This window comes from Podarcis filfolensis (genome assembly GCF_964270895.1).
Source record: "Podarcis filfolensis genome assembly, chromosome: 4".
In the NCBI taxonomy this organism is placed as follows: domain Eukaryota; kingdom Metazoa; phylum Chordata; class Lepidosauria; order Squamata; family Lacertidae; genus Podarcis; species Podarcis filfolensis.
In genome coordinates this window covers 99,149,495-99,172,792 of record NC_139607.1, presented here as the reverse complement: position 1 = coordinate 99,172,792, position 23,298 = coordinate 99,149,495, and the positions used below count along the sequence as shown (strand labels likewise).

At 47.5% G+C, this 23,298-nt stretch overlaps 1 protein-coding gene and 1 long non-coding RNA gene across 3 annotated transcripts; one reads left to right on the top strand and one right to left on the bottom strand.

Annotated features, from left to right (window-relative positions):
* Window positions 1-18,960, top strand: LOC310760691 (short transient receptor potential channel 2-like). Of its 2 annotated transcripts, XM_083609671.1 has the most exons (13): window positions 1-200; window positions 3,220-3,912; window positions 4,302-4,514; window positions 5,211-5,375; window positions 6,335-6,509; window positions 6,700-6,900; window positions 8,641-8,803; window positions 9,912-10,004; window positions 11,819-12,011; window positions 14,166-14,293; window positions 15,751-15,820; window positions 16,756-16,888; window positions 17,856-18,960. In XM_083609671.1, exons 1-13 carry the CDS (start codon window positions 174-176, stop codon window positions 18,323-18,325), a joined length of 2,724 nt encoding a protein of 907 aa, XP_083465797.1. In that variant the 5' UTR covers window positions 1-173; the 3' UTR covers window positions 18,326-18,960. The 2 variants fall into 2 exon arrangements, with proteins under 2 accessions (XP_083465797.1, XP_083465798.1); XM_083609672.1 differs by lacking the exon at window positions 5,211-5,375.
* LOC310761010 lies at window positions 12,034-14,183 on the bottom strand. Its single transcript, XR_014547180.1, has 3 exons — window positions 14,125-14,183; window positions 13,372-13,470; window positions 12,034-12,411 (listed from the first exon to the last, which is right to left on the bottom strand). It is a non-coding gene; the product is annotated as an uncharacterized lncRNA (long non-coding RNA).
* Window positions 18,961-23,298: the final 4,338 nt, after the last annotated feature.

Here is a 23,298-nt window from a genome sequence, read left to right as displayed (position 1 = left end):
CTGCCAGGGAAAAACAAGAGATCCGCAAAGGCAGAGGGCTGGAGAGGAAAGCCTGGAGGAGAAGCAGGACACCTTCTTTTCGGCCAGGCCTTCCCCGGTTTCGTTCTGCTGGAAGGAGAAGGACCTGGAGCATCCCTTGCCAGACACACCTGTAAGGAGCTGCCCTGGGCAAGATGGCACTGGAGTTCGATGGAATCACGGTGAGTGCAGAGCGGGGAGGGGGGCTCCACGATGTGATAGACAGACCGACAGACAGACAAACAGACAGATAGATAGATATGCCCTTTTGGTTTGGGTGACTTTTTCTACTGTTGGCTGCTGCTTCTCTGCTAGATTTCCTTTCCTACCTTTTAAAAAAAAAAATTCATTAAGAATTTCAGCATAACAATTTATCAAAGACATATCATCCTCACCCCCCCCTGTTTTCCCCTCCCCAAGACCCCCCCCAGACTTCCCTCAGCTCCTCTCTCTGGTTTTTCAGCACACGTTATTCTCTGCATATTATAAAATTGTAAAGATCTTTAAATTATCTGTCTACAGTGGTACCTCGGGTTAAGTACTTAATTCGTTCCGGAGGTCCGTTCTTAACCTGAAATTGTTCTTAACCTGAAGCACCACTTTGGCTAATGGGGCCTCTCGCTGCTGCCGCGTCGCCGGAGCACGATTTCTGTTCTCATCCTGAAGCAAAGTTCTTAACCTGAAGCACTATTTCTGGGTTAGCAGAGTCTGTAACCTGAAGCGTATGTAACTTGAAGCATATGTAACCCGAGGTACCACTGTATATGTTACTAATAATAAATTTGTGTTTGTTTATTCAAAACCTGCCGAGGAGTCCAGTTCATTTTGTTGTTTCTTTAAGTACTTTGTAAAAGGTTCCCATTCTTCTTTAAAGTCACAGTTGTCCTTATCACGGAGTTTGCGCGTCAATTTCGCCAGTTCCACACAGTCCATCAATTTCCCTTGCCACAGTTCTTTGGTCGGGATTTCTTCATTCTTCCATCCTTCTGCTATTAAGACTCTTGCCGCCGTTGTCGCATGCATGAATATGTTCAGTTTACTTGGCAGGTCTTTTCCTACAATCCGTAACAAAAATGCTTCAGGTTTTTTTACAAATGTTAATTGGAACATTTTCTTCAATTCATTGTATATCATTTCCCAGAATTTTTTAATTTCACTCCAATCCCACCACATGTGATAAAAATAAATCTCTGCTAGATTTTCTGAACTGCGGAGAGGCAAGCTTACATTTTGCCCCACCAGGGAAAGGTCTCAGCCCTCTCCAGGGTGCAGGGCGGAAAACGAACCAGCCAGAAGGGAGGTGAGCTGCTGCTGCTGCTACTGCAGTCTTCACTTGGTGGTAATCCATGGAATTATTGATAAATTTATTTGCTGGAGACTTTCAATAAAAGAGGAGGCAGCTTCCTGCCCACCTCCTGCGTCAGCTAAAGGCTCCTTCTGTCTTTAGGTTCTGAGTGAGAGTCACAGGGTCCTGCAGCCTCATTTTTTTTAGCTACCATACCTGACAGCTTCCTGCTCCCCCCCCCTTTGTCTCTGCTCCTAGTCTCCACCACCACAGATGATCCACCCCTTTCAGGTGTCCCTTTTGCAGCCCGTCAGTGATTCAATACTATTTTTAAAAAATAAAAAGTCAAAGCTGAAAGGGGCCATTTGGTGGGGCTTGTGCACTTGTGATGCTCTGCCTACGTTCCTCCATGCACGTGTGCAATGTTGCTGCCCCAGAACATGCCTAAACATAATACTTTAAAAGTTACTGACTACAACCACTTCCCAAAGTGCCTAGCACAGCTTCCCTGGTGGCAGACCACAAGAACTGTAGTCACACTCGAATGCACTGTTAAGAAATTACGTTATGCAAGCATTTGAGTATACAAGCATTTAAGCTACAGTCATACTTTGGGTTACAGATGCTTCAGCTTGCGTTTTTTCGGGTTACGGACCTGCCGAAACCCGGAAGTACCGGAACGGGTTACTTCGTTGTCCCTGAGAGGGGGCAATGACAATAAAGATATTATTATTATTATTATTATTATTATTATTATTATTATTATTATTATTCTGGGTTTTGGGGGTCGCACATGCACAGAAGCGCTAAATTGTGCTTTGCGCATGTGCAGAAGCCCCGAATTACAACTTGTGCGTGCGCAGCCGCGCTGCTGCGGGTTGGAAACGCTGCGGGTTGCAAACATGCGTCCCGCACGGATCACATTCGCAACCCGAGCGTCCACTGTACTAATATTTACAAGCTCTTTACAATGTGTGCTCTCCTCTTGCCCCCTCAAAATTGCAAACTCATCTTCCTTCCTGACACCAATTAAGCCTGGAGTGCCACTCCCACACATTGCAGAAACTTCTGGAAGGCTTTTTTAAACCTTATCTGTTTCGTGAAGAATGTATTCCTAACGAAACAGGCCAGTGGGTGCTGCTGGATACTCTCTGGGTGTGAAAGGGCTTGAAGAAATGCAAACCCTGATAGAGAGACAGCTTCCTCCCTTGCTCTCCTCCACCCCCATTAAAGCCTTGCAGGCAGGCACCCCTCAGGCCAATCTGCATAGGAAGGGAGGTGCCACAGTCAGTTCAGCTTTGCAGCTGGAGCTTTTCTGAGCGGCTGTTAGCAAGCACCCCACTCCCTTTGCCTGCCATCTCCCCTGGGGAACTTGTAGGTTGCATTCGAGGAAACTGCTGCAAACTGTTTTGAAACCAATAGATAGGAGGAGTGTGACGGGAATCTAACCAGTAAATAATAAAGAGTTGCTTTGCCCAGGGGGAATGTGAAGAGAACAGCGATGGCAATGGCTAAACAAGCAAAGCGCTTCTGGAGGCAGCCACTGGCGCTCCAGATGAGCAGAGCCACACAAGCAGCACAAGTGGTGTACAAACAGGATTCCGCTTAATTCATTCCTCAGCCTCTCTGCTTCCACACCTGCTCCTTTCCAGTGGCACCCAGGGAATCCTACCTTGACCTCCTGCCCTTAGGGCAGCTCAGCCAATCCCTGCAAGAGGCGTCAGTGTTCTTCATTGCTCTCAAAATCCTTTTGCAGACTTTTGCAGACTGCAATGCAGATTCTTCTGCCACCTTGCAAACCTAGATTCCCCAAGGGCAGAAACATCTTGCATTTCTCAAGTCCATTTTAGAAAACCCTAAACAACAGCCCACAGCTTTGAGAATGACCCTTGTTATCTTTCCATCCACGCCCTTAGCAACCCGATTGGAAAGAAATCGTGAACAAGAAGTTGAAGTTCCCGGAAGGCCTCCTCAACGCCATCCAAGACGGGCAGCTGATGAAGGTCCAGCAGCTGCTGCAGGTGAGCGACGGGATCCTGAGGCAGTTGGATGAGGCCGAGGACCGGGCGTGGCGAGAGGCTCTCAACCTGGCCATCCGCACGGGCGGCGAGGAGATCACCAAGACGCTGCTGCGCATTGTCAAGTTTGACTTCCGTCAGATCCACGAGGCCTTGCTGGTTGCCGTGGATACCAACCAGCCCACCGTGGTCAAGCTGCTGCTGGACCGCCTGGACCAGGAGAAAGGCCGCAAGATGGACATCAAGTCCTTCTCCTCGGCCTTGTTTGACAACTCCATCGACAACTCCCGCTTTGCCCCGGGCGTGACGCCCCTCACCTTGGCTTGCGAGAAGGACCTCTACGAAATCGTGGACATGCTCATGAAGAAGGGCCACGCCATCCCGGGGCCACACAAGGTCTCGTGCTCCTGCCTGGAGTGCTCCAACGGCCGCAAGTTTGACCTGCTCAAGTTCTCGCTTTCTCGCATCAACACTTACAAGGGCATCGCCAGCCGGGCGCACCTCTCCATCGCCAGCGAAGACGCCATGTTGACGGCCTTCAAGCTCAGCCGAGAGCTCAAGCGCCTCTCCAAGAAGGAGCCCGAATTCAAGGTCTGTCTCTTGCCACACCAAGTATGTAGGTCAAGGTGGGGAACATCTACGGCCCTCCAGGTACTGGTGGACCACAACTCCCATCACCCCTGAACATTGGCCATGTGGGCTGGGAGTCCAACAACATCTGGAAGGCCACCGGTTGTTCCTCAGCCCTAACATGTTGCTTTATAATTCTACAATATTCACAACACAAGCCTAATTCTTTTTAGAGGATGGAGTTGGGGTGGGGAGTCCATGTAGACCACGCTATGCATCTGGGCAATTCAGATTCTGCACACAGAAAAGCCGTTCTCTTCAGAATTGGGCTAGGGCCTTGTGCTGCCCTTCCGAGTCGGAGCCAGACCCTTCCTTCCTTGACTCTGCCTTGTCCTTGTCCTCCCGTCCAGCCCGAGTACCTGGCCCTGGAGCAGCTGTGCCAGGAGTTTGCCTTTGAGCTGCTGGGAATGTGCCGCAACCAGAGCGAGGTGACGGCCATCTTGAATGACGTGGCGGATTCCTCGAATGACGAGGAAGAGGAGGACCTCGATGACCAGGCCTTTGAGGAGGGCATCCCCAACTTGGCGAGACTTCGCCTGGCTGTCAACTACAACCAGAAGCAGGTGGGCTTTTTATTTATATCTCGCCCTTCCCCGTTCAGAAAACCAGGCTCAGGGCAGCTAACAACAGATTTAAAACACTTCATTGATGCAACAAAAGACCAGCATAAAATACAGTATAAAACGTGAATAATAAATTCAGAATTTAGGGGGGAAATCCATCTAATAAACATTAGATGATCACCAGGGCTAGATGATCACATTAGATGATCACCATTGGTCCTACTTGGGCCAGCGAGGAGACCAGGGGAGAATTAGCTGTGGGGTCTCAGAGCGGGGAATCTTCATAAAAAGGGGAGGGAAGGAAGGGGAATAAAAGATCAGGCTAAATTCAGATTGAAAGCCAGGCAGAATAGCTCTGTCTTACAGGCCCTGCAGAAGGAAGTTAAATCCTGCAGGGCCCTAGTCTCCTGGGACAGAGCATTCCACCAGGTCGGAGCCATCACTGAGAAGGCCCTGGCCCTGGCCCTGGTGGAGGATAATCTGACTTCCTTAGGGCCCGAGACCTCTAAACTATGATTATTCATGGACCTTAAGGTCCTCTGCGGGGCAGACCAGGAGAGGCGGTCCCATAAATACTAGGGCCCTAAGCCACAAAGTGCCGGATTTAAGGCAGTGTGTGTGGGCTGTTCTCCTGCACAGGGTGCCAAACCTTTGCTTTGATCCAGGAGAGACCTTTCCACCTTATTTCCCCCCCAGTTTGTCGCCCACCCCATCTGCCAGCAAGTGCTGTCGTCCATCTGGTGTGGGAGCCTGCAGAGCTGGCGGGGCAGCACCAATCTCTGGAAGGTCTTCATCTCCAGCTCCATCTTCATGGGGATGCCGTTCCTGTGCCTCCTCTACTACGTGGCCCCCAGATCCAAGGTGGGTGGTTTGTGTCCAGGCATAACGCACCGCCCTCTTCCCAGCCAACGTGGTCTTGGCCTCTTCAGCCCGTAGGCAGCTTGGGGGTCCTTCTTGTTGATCTCCGGGTACCTACTGAATACTTCTTCCAGCATGCTTTTTTTTTTTTTTTGCAGTCTGTATTGTTTAACTCCTGGAAGACTATTGTAGTTAATTGCTATTTATGCGGATTTCTTTTTAAAAAAACATATTTGTATTAGTTTTTTAACATATAATTTTCAAGAGTCATTAAACATACTTTTATATCTTATCCATTTTTTTTTTACTTCCATCAACCAAATCTGAAAATTTTCCAATCTTATCTCTTAATATACACTTCTTATTTTCACTATTATATTTAAATCTCATAACTAATGTCTCTCTTCTTTCTCTTCTTTTCAATATTTCATATATTTCTCCTTACAAAACTTCTTGTAGTCCTACTAGCATAATTTGTTGATTACAGTTGCTCTTCAAATAGTTCATATATTTCTTCCAATCTTCTGGAAATCTCTGGTCCCGCAGGTTTCGAATCCTTCCTGGCATTTTATCTAATTCTGCATAGTCCATTAATTTCGTCTGCCATTCCTCTTTCGTCGGTATTTCTTCTTGCTTCCATTTCTGGGCTAAAAATACTCTTGCCACTGTTGTTGCATATAAGAACAATTTTACATCCTGTCTATTAATATCCTCACCTATAGTGCCAAGTAAAAAATGCTTCTGGTTTTTTTTAGAAATGCAGATTTCTTAATATTTTTGATGGAACGGAAATGGCCTTTGTGACATTATCCATGCCAGACTTGCACATCACCATAGCTGGTTGGGGCTGGTGGGTGTTATAGTCCGAAACACCCTGGAAGGCAGCGGGTTAAGGCAGGCTGATGTGCATCTATGGGGCGCATGCCCTCTCCTAACATGCTGTGTGCCACTTCTCTCATTAGCCTGCCAAAATGCTGAAGATCCCCGTGATCAAGTTCCTTCTGCATTCGGCCTCGTATGTCTGGTTCCTGGTCTTCCTGTTGGCAGAGTCGCTGGTGCTGGAGTACAACAACGAGACCTTTTCGGGGCGGAACCAAGACTTCTGGGAGACTTCGCTGCACATGATATGGGTGGCAGGTCTGTGTGGCCCAGGTCAGACTGGCGGTGGCACTCCTCCTCGTGGCCCAAGATGTCCCCTGAACCCATGGCCTCTTCCCCCAAGGATGGGGATCCAGAGCCCTGGGCCATGGCAAGGACCAGCCAAGGTTGCCCCTGCTCCAGCTGTGGCCAGTGGTGGGTTTTGATCCCCTGTGCTTTCCTCCCCCAGGTTTCTTCTGGTTTGAGTGCAAAGAGGTTTGGATCGAGGGCTTCCGCAGCTACCTCTTGGACTGGTGGAACTTCCTGGACATCGTCATGCTCAGCATGTACTTGGCCTCCTTTGTCCTCAGGCTCCTGATATTCTTCCAGGGCCGTGTTTTCTGTCTGGATAACAAGGAGTCTGCAGAATGCCGTTACTACACAAAAGCGGGTGAGCACCTCCCACAAGCTGGGATCTCGTTCCTTCTTCTGTGTTGCGATTCCGTGAGCTCTGGCTTCCGTCACGGGGTCCCATTGCATCAGAAGCGGTTTAGTCATCTTCTCTAATCTTCCCTACTCTAGAGAAGATTGGGAAACGTTTATTGAATATATGGGAAATAATGGTGTACAGCTGAAAACACTGGAAGCATTAAGATAAATTCAGCAGTGTAAATCAGTTTTGATGGATGCAATAATGGAATACTGAATAGTATAGTTTTTGTAAAATATGCAGGGATTTATGATATGTAAAATGAACCATGGAAAGAGAAGAAGTCAAGCCTTTGATATCTTAAGGATGTAAAAATGAGTTCTTTAAATTGTAAAGCAGAAAGTTTAATAAAAATTATATACACAAAGAAGAAGAAGAAGAAGAAGTGGTTTAGTCCTGCTGGCCACATGACCCGGAAAGCTGTCTGTGGACAAACGCCGGCTCCCTTGGCCTGAAAGCGAGATGAGCGCCACAACCCCATAGTCGCCTTTGACTGGACTTAGCCGTCCAGGCGTCCTTTACCTTTTGACCTTTTACTGGCTCCATTGGTGCACCTGTTTGAAAGTTCAGCATAGAGGAAGTAAAATTCACATTTCCCTTTGACATTAGATTGCATGAGATCATGTGAGTTTCAATTAACCACAATGGCTATGTTTCACTTCCACTGTGTGAAGTCCCAGGGCTTGGAGACTCAGTTGGTTCCTGCTATTGAGTTTCCCTTTGGGGAATCTGATTGGCCACTGTCAGAACAGGATGCTGGACTAGATGGGCCTTTGGCCTGATCTTACGACCAGTTTCTTCTAAGATTCCTAAAATTCTTCATTCTCTTTACATCTTAAATTCAGTTCTTGCTTGTCACAAATGTGAGAGACATGAAATTCCAGCCATTTAAAAAATTCTTCATTAATTTAGAGAAATCCTGGCTCCAAACCGAGCCCCTTGTAATATTTGCCTCCAAGACAATGTGCACACCTGCACATTGTTGAAATAATATTGCCGTGCAAATGGGAAAGATTTGTTTGTTTTTCCTTTGGGAGAGCATGATACAAACTGGGAATTGCTGTCACATGATTAAACACGATCCAGGTCCCCACTGACCTTCGCCCAGCCTTGCCCCCCCTGCTGCCCTCCAGACATTTTGGACTGCATCTCCCATCAGCCCAAGAAAAATATGGCCACTCAGGCAGGGGCTGACGGGAGTCGGGGAAGGCAGCCTTTAGAACAGGGGTCCCCAAACTAAGGCCCGCGGGTTGGATAAGGCCCGAGGGACTCGTTTATCTGGCCTGTGGTGACCCCTGCTACCTGCTGCCGCCGCCCGCTCTTACCGGCTCTGCGCTGTGCGGCTGCCCACTTCCAGGTCGGAGGAGCAGCGGAAATAGCTTGTGCGCATGTGCAAGTGTTATTTGCGCATGCGCAAAGCGTTATTTCCGGTGCACATCTGGGTCGGAGGAGGCCCGTGCACATGCGCACAAGCTATTTCCGGTGCTCCTCCGACCCGGAAGTGCACCGGAAACAGCATGTGCGCACGCGTATGGGCACGCGCTCCCCTGCCCTCTCGCCCGCCACGTGATCGGCACCGGAGACACCTGCCCAAGGCGTGGTAAGTTTGCTGACCCCTGCTTTAGAAAGTAAAGGAAAAGGCTTCAGACACCTGACACAGAAGTCACCTGGCACTCATCCCTCCTCCCTTTTGTGACCCAGACCGTCAGGAGTGGCACACTGAAGACCCCCAGTTCATGGCCGAGGTGCTGTTTGCCGTGACCAGCATGCTGAGCTTCACCCGTATGGCTTACATCTTGCCCGCCCACGAAACCTTGGGGACTCTGCAGATCTCCATTGGCAAGATGATCGACGACATGATCAGGTGTGTGTGTGGGATGCTGCCCTAGCCTCTTGACTTGGTTTTGCTGGTTTTAATGTTGTATTTTTAGAGAAATCTAATTGAGAACAATAATAGCTGTTATAGGAAAAAACCCTTCTTCTTTTCCCTTATGGGGTATCCAAGAGCCTGCATAGAGTCCTTAAGTAGGTTCCCTGTCGATAGGAAAAAATAACAGAGGCCAACCAGAGAATATTGTGAAGCAAAGTGACTAGTGAGCCTGATCTTTATTAAACTCTTGCAACAGGGTCCCCACTCACCACACACAGGAGGGAGGAGGAACCCAGAACAATGGTGCGCAAACCCTTATATAGACTTTTGAAACTGCCCACCCTGTTGCTCAAGATCACCCCCAAAAATATCATGCATACATCACAGGAGGAGGAGGGTCTACAGCAGAAATACATCACAGAAGGAGGCGGTCTACAGCAGAAATCCTGTCTGCCAGGATACCTGATAATGGTCACTGATTGCTTTACCTGGGCAGCCTTGCCATTCTTTTGTGATGGTAAATACTTCAGTTCCTGAGTCCCAGGTCATAGGCTCGCCCTATTCATGCACAAATACACGACCTTAAGACAGGATTTGTAAGCAAAAAGACAAAGGGAAGGCTTTCCCCATTTCCTCCCTCCTTTGGGAGAGTCAAAATGGTTTCAGGATTGCTCTCTGGTACTATATCAGACACATGGTTTATATACTTATGTATGGGTTTGCCTTGTACATTCATGAACGTTTATTTTATATTTGGTACCTTCGCATTTGGCACCTTCGAATGAGAGCCAGTGTGGTGTGGTGATTAAGAGCGGTAGACTCGTAATCTGGGGAACCGGGTTCGCTTCCCCGCTCCTCCACATGCAGCTGCTGGATGACCTTGGGCCAGTCACACTTCTCTGAAGTCTCTCAGCCCCACTCACCTCACAGAGTGTTTGTTGTGGGGGAGGGAGGGAAAGGAGAATGTTAGCTGCTTTGAGACTCCTTCGGGTAGTGATAAAGCGGGATATCAAATCCCCCCCCCAAAAAGGAATTCTTATAACAACAGAGGACCTGCTTTTCTTTAGCTTTTTGGCTTCCTTGTGCTTCTTCTCCTCTCCAGGTTCATGTTCATCATGGTGATCATCTTGACGGCCTTCCTGTGTGGGATGAACAACGTCTACGTCCACTACCAAGACTCGGAGAAGCTGGGGAGGTACGGCAGCTGTCTTGGAGGCATCAAGGGTGGCCAAAAAGGATGAGATTGGACAGCTAGGAGATTGTCCAGGGTGCTGGCTCAAAGTCCAGTGTTTTGACCTCCTTGCCAAGCAGGTTCTGAACCTGGTCAGTACTCAAAAGGGGAGACCACCCAGGAACCCCATCTATGTATGGCCCCCACAAACAAAGATAGGATCAAAACCCATTGCTCCAGCCACATTTCCCTCCAGCTCTGCCCACCACAGGAATGCAGCCCCTGAGAAGGATCCCCAAGGGGGAAAGAAGCTCTTGAGCTGAAGATGGTTACCTAGACCTGATCTTGGCACTCAGACTCTTTGCAACTATAGCAGGAAGCAGTCGTCAGGTAGCAGCTCTTTGGCTGCCTCAGGAGCGGTCTAAGATACCCATTTATTGTTATTTACATAATTTATATTCCACAAAAGTAAGAAATCTGCTCACACAAAATCAGCATAGTATAAAAAACAAGGCTGAATGCAATTCAGCTGTTTGGGTCTCAGGAGAAAACCCAAAATCCAGTGTCACCACCTGCTCAAATGGCAAAACCGGTGAGTTGCCTGTGGGCGCCCCCAGACTGTCAGTATTTCACGAGAGGGATTCAAACGTGTGCTGGAACTTCAGGTGCGCACAATTAGAATGAATTGAGGGGCTCTGTTGTCCACTTAAAAAAGAAAGAAAGTGGCTTTTTACAGATTGGAAAGTGGCAGGGAAATAATGGAATTATAGAATCTTAGAGCTGGAAGGGGCACAAGGGTCATCTAGTCCAACCCCTGTAGTACAGGTGTCTCAGCGAAAGCAGTAACTTTAATTGCAGTAGCAGGAAGACCAGATTTAGGTTTGATGAGGCCCTAAGCTACTGGAGGTAATGGGGCCCTTTCTATGTCCAGCTGTCCTTTGTCAGCAACAAATGGTTGCTGCTTTTTGTGTTGAATATATGCTATATGGTAGTTTATGAACCCAGTAGGTATCTAAAGCCACTTGCACATAACAAAGTATGTATTTTATCAAAGTAATTGTTGAACTGAAAACCAATTAAGAAGAAGTATATTAATAGTGAAATAATTATTAAGCTCTAACTTAAAATGATTTTTTATTCATAACAAACTTAATAATGCGAACACATTCGCATTTGGCAACAACAAAAGTTCCTTTAGAAACACAATTTACCAAGACTCATAATCTAGTCTCTAGAAACTTGCTATAACATGAAATAATAATAGGTGTAAAGATATGATGCAAAGTACTAATAATGATAAATAGCAGAATGTAGGCACCCTATATATAGAAAGGAGCAAAGCAGGGATATTTTAGGGAGCAGGCTAGCAGGCGGGGCCCATGACTTACATCACAGGAGCCTACACAACACAAAACAAAACAAAACACTGTTGCTGTATGTAGGTTTTATTTTATTTGTTTTTTATCTTCTATTTTGGAAATGTACATGCAGGGGTTCTTTTCCTTTAATTTTTTTGGGGGCCCCCAAGAGAGTGGGGCCCTAAGCTAGAGCTTGTTTAGCTTATACATAAATCTGGCAGTGAGGAAGACGTGTAAATACCCCACATGTATCAGAATGCTCTTTGTCCTATAACTGCCCCACAAGCAAATCAAAATGAAAGGTCAATGAAGACTGGATATAGTAATCTAACCTCTACATAAGCTTTGTGCAAGCAGATCAGGATGAATGTTGAAATAAACATTGAACGAGCATGTCCCCTGGAGGAAGCCTGGTGGGAGAGGGGTACCCTGACCCGAAACCCCCAGCTGTTTCAGCTTGCTATCCCTTCTCCCCTGCAGCTTCAACGAGACATTTCAGTTCCTCTTCTGGACCATGCTTGGGATGGAGAAACACGATGTGGTGGACATGCCCAATTTCTTCGTAGCTCAGCTGGTGGGGAGGGTGCTGTATGGGGTCTTCACCATCGTCATGGTGGTCGTCCTCCTCAACATGCTCATTGCCATGATTACAAGGTCCTTCCAGAAAATCGAGGTGAGTGCTGAACCAGGAGGCGAGTAAGAGGGACCCGCCTTATCCTTTGCATGGCATCTTACGTCTACTGGAATTGGACCGGGGTTTGGGAAGTGTGGAACAGAGAGATGGATCTCCAGATCCAGATCCACACTCTACATCAGCGGTTCTCCACCTGTGGGTCCCCAGATGTTGGACTACAACTCCCATCAACCCTGAGCTCTGGCCTTGCTAGCTAGGGGTGATGGGAGTTGTAGTTCAACAACATCTGGGGACCCACAGGTTGAGAAAGGCTGCTCTACATTCTCCAGGGACTTGCAGCTAGAGATGGGAGGAGGCAGCAACTTCCGTCTTGTGCTGGGTTCATCACAACTCAGGGCTGTTTCCATTCCACTACAAATCAGCTTCCTCTTGCTGTCTGCTGTGGCCTGTACTTAGGTAATTAATTCCAAGTGGAAAGGAAACATCAAAAACAATACAGTAGATCAGGCATAGGCAAACTTGGCCCTCCAGATGTTTTGGGGACTACAGCTCCCATCATCCCTGACCACTGGTCCCGTTAGCTAGGGATGATGGGAGTTGTAGTCCCAAAACATCTGGAGGGCTGAGTTTGCCTATGCCTGCTGTAGATAGACTGGAAGAAAAAAAGAGCAAATGTCCACTTGTGTTTCCTTGTGTGGTGGTTTCCATTCCATTGTGTGGGGTTTCCACTCCCATTTGCATTTTCAATGGGCTCCTCTGACACATCCCTACTTGTAGCCAACAGAGGCACCTCAGTGCACCATATCCACCATATTTCTGGGTGGTGCACAATGGCTCTCTATTGCTATTCGGTCAGATTCCCCGGGGCCTCCCCCTTGCACTGCTGATTCTGGATTTCAAAGACGGTAGCTCAGTGGTAGAGCAATTGCTCTGCATGCAGAAAGTGACAGGCTCAATCTCCAACTAGGGCCAGGCAAGACACCCACCCACCCACAAACCCTGTCTGAAACTCTGGAGGGCTGCTGCCAGTCATTAAGCTAGCTCAGGGTTTCACAAACTTGGTCTCCAGCTGTTTTTGGACTACTGTTCACATCTGGTCCTGCTAGCTAGGGATGATGTGAGCTGTAGTCCAAAAAACAGCTGGAGACCCAGGTTTGGGAAACCCTGAGTTGATGGACTCAAAGGACTGGCTCTGAATGAAGTAGGTCCCTGCGTTCCTGTGGCTTAAGGGAAGACCCACAGCTCAGAGGTAGCACACCTGCTTGCGTGCAAAAGGCTCAGTCTCCAAGGGCAGCTCCAGGCAGGGCTAGTAATGCCGCCACCCCCCCAATCTGGAACCCCAGAGAGCCATTGCCTGGCACTGTTAAGAATCCTGAGACAGATGGACCAATTGTCTGACCACTTGCCTGTGTTCTTATGTAAGCCTGAAGGCAAGGACTGGGGGTTTGTTTTCTTTTCTTAATGATCTTTTTAGACCGAAGAGCACGGCAAAGATGCTCTAGATGATAGATAGATAGATAGATGATAGATAGATAGATAAATATAATAATAATAATAATAATAATAATAATAATAATAATTATTATTATTATTATTATTATTATTATTATTATTATTATTATTATTTATACCCTGCCTTCCCCAGCCAAGACCGGGCTCAGGGGCAGCTAACACCAGGTATAAAAACAATTGATTAAAATGCAACTTAAAAACAAAATTAAATACAACATTAAAATGCAGTCTCATTTCAGTAGAATCTCAAATCAAAAACTTTTTTGGGGATGAAAACGTCAAGTCTTCACCAAGGCTAACTATCCAGACTGGTCCTACGTGGGCCAGAAAAAAGCCAGGGAAGTCCCCAAATAGGAGTTCCATCATAGAAGGAGAAAGGAAAGAGGGGGAGGGGATCAAGTTGATTCCAAGCCAAAGGCCAGGTGGAACAACTCTGTCTTACAGGCCCTGTGGAAAGAAATCAGATCCTGCAGGGCCCTGGTCTCTTGAGACAGAGCGTTCCACCAAGTTGGGGCCAGTGCTGAAAAGGCCCTGGCTCTGGTTGAGGCTAATCTGACTTCCTTAGGGCCTGGGACCTCTAGGGTGTTGCTATATATGGACCTTAAGGTCCTCCGTGGGGCATACCACCCCTCGTATTTACCGGAGTCTTCCTTGCCGCCTCTTCTCTCCTGTGCTCTTCAGAACGATGCCGACGTGGAGTGGAAGTTTGCCCGCTCCAAGCTCTACTTGTCTTTCTTCAGAGAAGGCTTGACGCTGCCAGTGCCCTTCAACATCATCCCGTCACCAAAGTCCATCTTCTACGCCGTCAGGTAATTTGTCAGGCTGCTCCTGAGACCCTTGAGGTGGGGAGACTCTGGTAGTTCTGGGTTAAACTTAGCCCTCGGCAGCAGAGGACTAGCTTACTTTATGAAATGGCATGTTCTATATATGCCCCCTCTCTGCAGAACTGTCGTTGCTTTTACAAGCATAATGCTCCTTCTGCATTTGCCAGGAACCAGTCCTTGAATTTGACAGCCCATAATAGGAGGCCACCATCATTGTATTATTTTTGGAACCCACCCAAACTTTTTTTTTTGGATTAAAAAAGGTAAAGGGACCCCTGACAGTTAAGTCCAGTCACAAACGACTCTGGGGTTGCGGTGCTCATCTCGCTTTATTGGCCGAGGGAGCCGGCGTACAGCTTCCGGGTCATGTGGCCAGCATGACTAAACCGCTTCTGGTGAACCAGAGCAGCGCACAGAAACGCTGTTTACCTTCCCGCTGGAGCGGTACCTATTTATCTACTTGCACTTTGACGTGCTTTTGAACTGCTAGGTGGGCAGGAGCAGGGACCGAGCAACGGGAGCTCACCCTGTCGTGGGGATTCGAACTGCCGACCTTCTGATCAGCAAGCCCAAGAGGCTCGGTGGTTTAGTTATGTTATTTTAAAATGAACTTTAGTTTGTATAATTGTTTTAAGATTGCTGACTTTATTTCTGTTTACACGTCAAATTTGTTTCTAATCCATGCTTTCGTCGAAATATTATTAAGCAATACTTGAGGGCTTATCCACACATCCTCTTGTTCCTGCTGCTTTCCCCTGGGGGGAAATCAGAGCAAGCAGCAATTTAGTCCCCAGATTGCCATTGGTTCCAATCTATCGCTAAGCATGTGCATGTTTTCCCTTGGAAAGGAGAGGAGGAAGGGGGAAAGTGCTCAGACCTCTGCCTAGAAGGTGCAGATGAAGTAGAAAACTACTCAGACTTGCATACCCCCCAACATTTCTCCAATGAAAATAGGGACATCCTATTTAACAACAACAACAACATTTATACCTTGCCCATCTGACTGGGTTGCCCCAGCTGCTCTGTGGGGCTTCTAACTTATATAAGAACATCATTAAACATTAAACATAAAAAAACCTTCCCTATGCAGGGTTGCCTTCAGTTACTGATCTCCTTGGCTCAGGGCAGTCACGCAACTCCATACACTCCAACATTTCTCCAATGAAAATCGGGACATCCTAAGGAAAAGTGGGACATTCCAAAATCAGGTCAGAAACCAGGACGGCTTCTGTAAATCCACGATTGTCCCTAGAAAATAGGTTCACTTGCTTTCTAGGCAATACAGAAGCAGACGTTTGTCCTTTGCAAAACACTGAAGAGGTTTTTTGTCAAGTAATCAGCATGTAAATTTTGTTAATTTGGTAATAATAATAATAAACATTACAGTCAGCCTGGTTCACGGGCCTCTCAGCTCACCTCTTTCTTCCCCCATCTTCTCCCAGGGGCCTCTTCCGCTCCTTGTGCTGTTACAAACCAAAGCGCCAGCAGAAATACCCCCCCATCTCAACCATTGTAAGTTCCCTTTGGGGCTGTTTCAAGGGGGTGTTGCTTGCACCGAGGACTCTGCTTGCAGTGGGCTGTCGCGCTCTCTTCCTCAGCCTTTGGATTTGTGCTGGGAGTGGCGAGGGAGAAGACCATCTAGCTAGCACATTAGAAGTGCTTTTGGCAGGGCAGCCACTGCTGCCTGTGAGGAGGGACAGAGGGAGGGGGAGGCAGTGGCGAGGCTGGTGCTGGGAACCTGCGGCTTCAGTTCCAGTGCCCCTTGTGCTCCATTCGGTGACATTTATGAAAGACTGTTGCATCAATTTAAAAATAGTTTATAGGCCAAGTTGCTTCCGTGCTGTACAAAAAAGCCTGTGCGCTCCTGGTGCCATAATGTCCTGTCGTCTTCTGCTTTTCAAATAATCGCACAAAACAAATGAAATACCGTGAAAATCCCTGAAACAAGAAGTAATCAACTAGAAATATTATCTTATGGAAATAAACTAAATCATAAAAATCATAACGTTTAAGGAAACAATTAGAAAAACCTAAAACTGAACAAAGCCTTGACAGGATGCCGGCTACAAACATCGTTTCCCTGAACGATTCAGTTTCCTCAGGAGGAAATAGAAAAATCATAAACCTTAAATGACCAAAATTCAAAAAAGGGGGTAGAACTCCCCAAAATTCTGAAGTATTATAATCTTAGCTCGACCTAGGTGAAGCAAAGCGCGGTAATAAAGGATCTGTTTGCATCTGTTTGCTTTTCAACTAATTATTTCGGAGGCCATGCCTCTCTGGGCACGCTGAAGCATGCGCAGAGTGCTTTGTAGCCACAACCACCTGCCTGCTAGCCTCCAGATGCAGGCCTCCCCCCAGGGCCCTTCCGGGAGGTGTTACCCCCTCCTACTATGTCTTGTTTGGGAACCCTGTCACCCCCTGACTCTGCCCTTCTGCCCCCCCAGTCTAACCCCTCCACGGATGAGGGCGGCCAGCGTATGGAGGGCCGTGCTGCCTACCGGCACCAAGTGCTTAAGGCGCTAGTGCAGCGCTACATCGACACGGCCCGGCGTGAGTTTGAGGAGAGCCGCAGGAAAGGTAAGCAGTGTTGCCTCGGAAGGGGGATCCTGATGGGGTGCCATGTCCAGAAGGGCTTGCCCACCACCCTCCCTGCCACACTTCTGCAACCGGGTGTTGGGTTTCTGTTTGTGCCACTGTGCAGTGCTTTGGAGTCACAAGACTCTGTTTACATTCCAGAGATTCCAGACTGTTGGAAGTGTCACGGGAAACGGATGTTGATATTACTGGTTTCCTGTTTCTTTGTACCAGTTGCCTCTCTGCTTTCACAGAGAGAGGATGTATATTCTTTTCTGTCTGCGTAGATAGAAATAAAATTCAGGTTATTCAGGTTTAGAACTTTTTTTCAGGATGAGAACAGAAATTGGGCTCTGGTGGCGCAGCGGCAGCAGAAGGCCCCATTAGCTAAAGTGGTGCTTCAGGTTAAGAACAGTTTCAGGTTAAGTACGGACCTCCAGAACGAATTAAGTACTTAACCTGAGGTACCACTGTACTTCGTATTATATAAAGCAGCCAGCTAGGCTGCAGTCAGTCTGATTCCAGGTGCAGTGCTAACTGCTGCAATAGAGAGCTGTGAATCCAACAGAGCTGTGCCCTTCATCCATCTTTCCCACTATTCAACACCTGTCTTCTGCAGAAGCTGCATTCTTGGGCAACAGTTTCTCATGCATTCATCCTGAGAAAGCTGAATGTTTATGATTTTTCCCTCAGACCTTGTGCGGGGCCAGACTATATTTTGAACAAAATATATAAATGAATTCTTATGCCCCACAAATAACCCAGAGATTTTAAATAAAAGGACACATTCTACTCACGTAAAACCACGCTGATTCCTGAACCGTCCTTGGGGTGGATTGAGAAGGCGATTGGGCTGGATCCGGCCCCTGGGCCTTAGTTTGCCTACCCATGCTTTACAGTGTTTCTGTAGATACAGCCTAAACGGTTCCCAGTCTTTAAAAAAAATTCTCTCTATTGTAAATGTCCGCAGATCTGGGGAACCGCTTGACAGAGCTGAACAAGTCCGTGGTGCGCCTCCACTCGGAGATGAAACATCTGCGCCACACCGTGGCCGCCAACGGCACAGCGGCCAACCCCTTGGACGGGGCCAGCGTCCTCCACAAGTACATCATGAAGGTGCGCAGCAGCTTCCAGGGCTACGACAACGATACAGGCAGCTCTGGGCAGGGGTCCCCTGTGGAAGCTGTTGTGCACCAGGATGGGGCCGTTGCCGAAGAGGACGCGCCGTTGCCTCAGGAACCCTCTGAGGGACAACAGGCGGAAGCTGAGGAAGGGCCGCCCCAGGTGGAAGCGGAGGAGAGACAGCCTGGGGTGGAGGCTGAGGAGAGGCCGCTGGAGGTGGAAGCTGAGGAGAGGCCACTCCAGGTGGAGCTGAGGGTGCCAGAGGTGGTGATAGATCTGGCACCAGAAGAGAACCCTGTAGGAGAGCCAGAGACCTGAGCTGCCTTCCCTCCAAAGAGGAGCGATCTGTTTCATTCTCAGCCGGGATCCGCTGTAGAGTTCAGGGTGGCATTTCCTTAGCAGCCTAGAGGGAAGTCATGCTTGTAGAATCTGCCCCGTTATCTGAGATGTACAAGGTGCACACACAGGACAACACAGTGTCCTTTCTTAAGCCAACATCCTTTGGCAATGAGAGATAATGTGTAATTCATCCAGCTGGCACAAGGGCTTTTTACTGAGAGGAATGGGAAGGCAGTGAAGAGTTACTTAATGCAGGCAAATGATTCTTAGAGTTGGGCTCCTGCTATTGGCAGTTGACCAAGCCTTCAACCCACGTTGATTTCTGTTGTGCTTTGGGGGTGGAGCTTGGGTGGCAGAACAGGTGGCACTGCAAGAAACAGTCTGATTTTGCCATGCCACAAGCCAGCAGCCGGAGAATCACTGGGACCAGAAGTTCCCCAAACAGTCACCAATTATTTTTTTTTTGGGGGGGGGAGAGCAGCCACCCCCCAAAATTGCTCTACAATAGCTTCAACTTTGTGCACAGATTATACAGTGTGTGTGCCTCCAGCTTTCTTACATTAAATTTGTTAATCAAGTAAATGGATGTTATTAACTAAACTTAATAAATCTTTTATGGGTAGTGAGTACTCCTGTGGTCCGGTGATTCTTAGCCAATATGTTGGGAAAGTTGGGCCATGCTACACGGCACAGATGTTTTTATAGGACTGGGTCAAAATGGGGGGGCTCCGTTTCCTGAATTCTGATCCCACCCCTCCAGCAAGATTTCCCGGGTCACATAAACATGGGCAGGATCACTGTTCCTTTAGAGGAGGGACAAATGCCTCTCCTGATTAATCACCAGGCAGATGTAGCAAAAGCAATAGTAAAACAAGCCCCGCAAGAGGGATAATAACTTTGGACTCATCCCCTGTTATGTACTGAGCTTGGATCCTAGGAAAATAGGCAGGTAGGATCCCAGAATGCAACAACCTGATTGGCCTGCAGGAGCAGCCCAATCAGGCTCCAGGAGGGAAGCAGAGCTAGCCAATCACATGGGACCCATTGCGTAAATAATGTATATAAAGCCAGAGGTTTTGGGGGAAAATTCATTCACTGTTTACAAGCTGCAGCAAAGAGCATGAAATCACTACACGACTCGGGAGTATATTTCATCTCCACTTTCTCTTTGGTTTGATCCTGTCATGTCTCAGTTGATTTCCCAGGCTCTGAGAGCTTTTCTCATTTCCTTGCGAATATTCGACCTTGCCTGCTGAATCGGATCTTATCAGATGCGCAAAAGATGCAAAGAGAGATTTTGCTTAACTGAGCTTCAGTTCAGTGGGTAAGATCGGATTTTTGCAAGGCAACATCAAGAAAAGCCTTTGGACCTGGGGGAATTAATTGGGGAGCAAGACCATTAAAATAGGGGTGATGAGAAAGTGTGGGTGAGCCCTTTGGGTGGCGAGCCAACTATTCCCAGAATTTGTTGAAGCCAAGTTCCAGCGTGTCAAATTCCTGCCCAGTGGCTTCACACTCAAGTCTCCTTCAAAATTCTTCCTGGGTCAGGGCAGCTTCATTGTCCTGGGACAGCCTCCCTTAAGCTGGCTGGGGCTGGTGGAAGTCGTAGTCCTAAATATCTGGAGGGTACCAGCTTGGCTAAGGTTGTGTATTACAGGGTGCAAGATTCCCCCAGGAGATGGTTCTTCGTTAAAACAATTTTTGTTAAAGATTTTCTTGGTTTACAAAAATACGTGCATTGTCTCTTTTCTTCAGGCTGTGTTTTCTACAGATCAGCTGCATTTGTTGTGGGACATTAGCGTTAAGTCTGGGGAAGCAAAGAAGGGGTGGCAAGAGGGGGTTGGCGTGGTGAAACCTATATTCTTTTAGCTGGTTAACGTGTGGGGTTTTGTGTCAGCATCACTTCCCAGGAGATTCTGAGGCTTACCTGGTGCCCTCTGTCTTGTGACAGTTCATCACATCACCTGCTTTTAATTTATTTATCTGGAAATTTGCAATCCGCTCTTTCATTAAAAAAAAAGAGGTGGCTAAGCAGACAAAATACAGCAAAACGTACCGGTAATTTAAAACACTGGTAAATTCTGATTGGTTTAAAGAAAAATTCATACGGTGAAGGCCTGTACAGTTTTCAGAAGGCGTCTGAAGAAAGACAAGGATGCTTCTTGCTGAAGGTCTATTGGCAGGGAGTTCCACAGGACACAGCCTGCCATGTTAAAGGTTTGGTCCCTAGTGGAGGCCAAGTGAACCTCGGGGGCTGCATGGGGAACCACCAGAAGCCCCCCGTCAGAGGATCTCAGTGATCAAGGATCTGCTGAGCTCTCTAGTTTGCCTGTCAGCCTATAGCTCTTGTGTAATTAGGGGGTTGGCAGCCCAGGACCTCCAGACACACTGCCCAGGTTTGTGCCCCAGAGGGGTCATTTGGGTGCTGTTAACGCAGCAAAAATGAGTTATAAGCTCAACCTGATTGGCCTCCAGTATGAGTGCTGCGGGTTGCCTTTGTTGGTGGGAGAGATCATCCTGTCTCACTGGTCAGTTACCCTTAAGTCAGGCAGCTCCCAGTCAACCCACAACAGTGACTGGAGGAGGAATGACCTCTGGGGGGAGTGCAGAGAGGAGAAACCCCCTGCCGCATCTGCAGCAGCACAATCGGACACCTCTATTTGCCCCAGCTGCAACAGAACATCTCTATCCCGTATCGGTTTCTGCAGCCACAGCAGGCGCTGCAACTCTCCAGCAATTTGACTTCACCTGCAAGGCACACTCCTCCATTGTCTCCTGAGACAGACGGATGCCAACCAGCTGGTTGATCCAGGACTTTCTCTCAACATGTTGACCCAGCAGGAGCCCCTGCCCATTTTTTTATGGAAATGCTGAAATGGCGTCTGCCGTTCGAACAGGACCTTTGGATCAATGTGAAAATCCACACAGGACGATAACAATGTTCATTTCAGCTCGCTTGTGGAGATTTACAGAGGTTAGAAAGAAAGGGGGGAAAATGTTAACAACAAGAGGGGGCCACTAGGTGGCGCATCGGAAGATGGCTAACAATAACATCTCTCCGACCCACATGAGGTAATTTAGAGGCTATGATGGGGGTAATTAGCCTCCTTAACCCCCCCAGGATGGTGGGGGGGACGGCCCTTGCCTGCTGTGCCCTATACCACCCCCGAATTTGTGGGGGTGGGGGCACTAGGCACAAAGCCCTCCTGTGGGATTTCGGCACTCCTGAACGCCGTCCCTGATTCGCGCTGCTAGTTGCAAGCATCTTCAAAAGAAACAATTTGGACGAGATAAATTGCACATGCTTCAAGGAAAAAGGGGAGTAAAGACTGCTGACAGAAGAGATCTCTGATAACAAGACAAGAATAAAATATGAGAAGATACGTCAAGATACGGTATGACTGAGGGGGGAGGGGGGGAAACCTGCCTTCCTTTTTCTTATGTGATTTAACAAGAATCCCCTCCCCTAATGAGTCAGAAACTAAGGACTTAAGCTGTGGATTTAAGGCTGTGTGGAGATAAACTTTTGAACCAAAGCAATGTTTCAAGACGAAGCTGGAAAACTAAGAGTTTTGGAATGACGCAGTTAAAAATGCCGTCGCCATTTTGGGAGGCATTGTTGGAGCTCTTGGGTCTGGGAGGAGAAAGAGAGAAATAGAGTTGTTTACATACGTCTCGGTGGGACTCAAGAGCGAAAAATGCCAAATATATGATGGAAAGAGCGATGTTATCTACGAAGGAGATATATGGAAACCATCTGGACTTAGTGGAGGAACGGGAAATCCACACAGGATTATTATTTTGCTTATCAGCTTAAGGAGACTAACAGAAGAGATCGTAAAGGAAAAATAGAAATTATATGAACAAGATATGATGTGGAAACACCAAGATAAGACTGAATAGAATTATGAATTTTGTTTGGACTGATTGGGACTGATTTGGACATTAACACAGTAATAAGAAGATGATCTGAATCCCCCTTTGGATCTTGAAGTATGGGTTCCCCCAACAAAATTTAAAAATTTGGCTTTGTAATTTGGAATCTATGTGATGTGATTTAATTTGATGTGATTGGCCAGTTAATAAAAATTATTTTTTTTAAAAAAGAAAATGTTAACAACAAGAAGATTGGAAGATAATTTGTAAAGAATGAACATCAAAGTAGCAGAAATATGAGAGGATTGGACCCTTTCTGAGCTCGAAGCATGGGTACCCCCAACAATTTTTTTAAAAAATTCGGTAAAATATTTGGAAATATTTGGAATTTAGTATGTATTGATATAATTTGGAATTCATGTGATTTGATTGATTTGTTAATAAAAATTATTTTAAAAAAAAGCAGGAGCCCCTGCCCTGTAGCGGAAGTGGGTGGCGCTGTGGTCTAAACCACTGAGCCTCTTGAGCTTGCTGATCGGAAGGTTGGTGGTTCGAATCCCCGTTGTTCTGTCCCTGCTCCTGCCAACCTAGCAGTTCGAAAGCACATCAAAGTGCAAGTAGATAAATAGGTACCACTCCGGCGGGAAGGTAAATGGCGTTTCCTTGCGCTCTGGTTTCCGTCACGGTGTCCTGTTGCACCAGTAGCGGTTTAGTCCTGCTGGCCACATGACCCAGAAAGTTGTCTGTGGACAAACGCCGGCTCCCTCGGCCTGAAAGTGCGATGAGTGCTGCAACCCCATAGTTGCCTTTGACTGGACTTACCATCCAGGGGTCCTTTACCTTTACCTTTTACCCTGCCCTGTATTTGAGAGGGATGCCTGACTATATTATTTACCCTTGGTATTCAACTCTGTTTTACTCAGGGTAGACCCACCAAAATTAATGAAGTTCAGGTCCATTCATTTGCTCTGAGTAAAACGCTGTTGATTCTGCCAGGGATCCTTGAGCTGAGATTCCTGCATTGCCAGGGGCTGGACTAGATGACTCTCAGTGTCCCCCTGCCCATGCCACAGTTC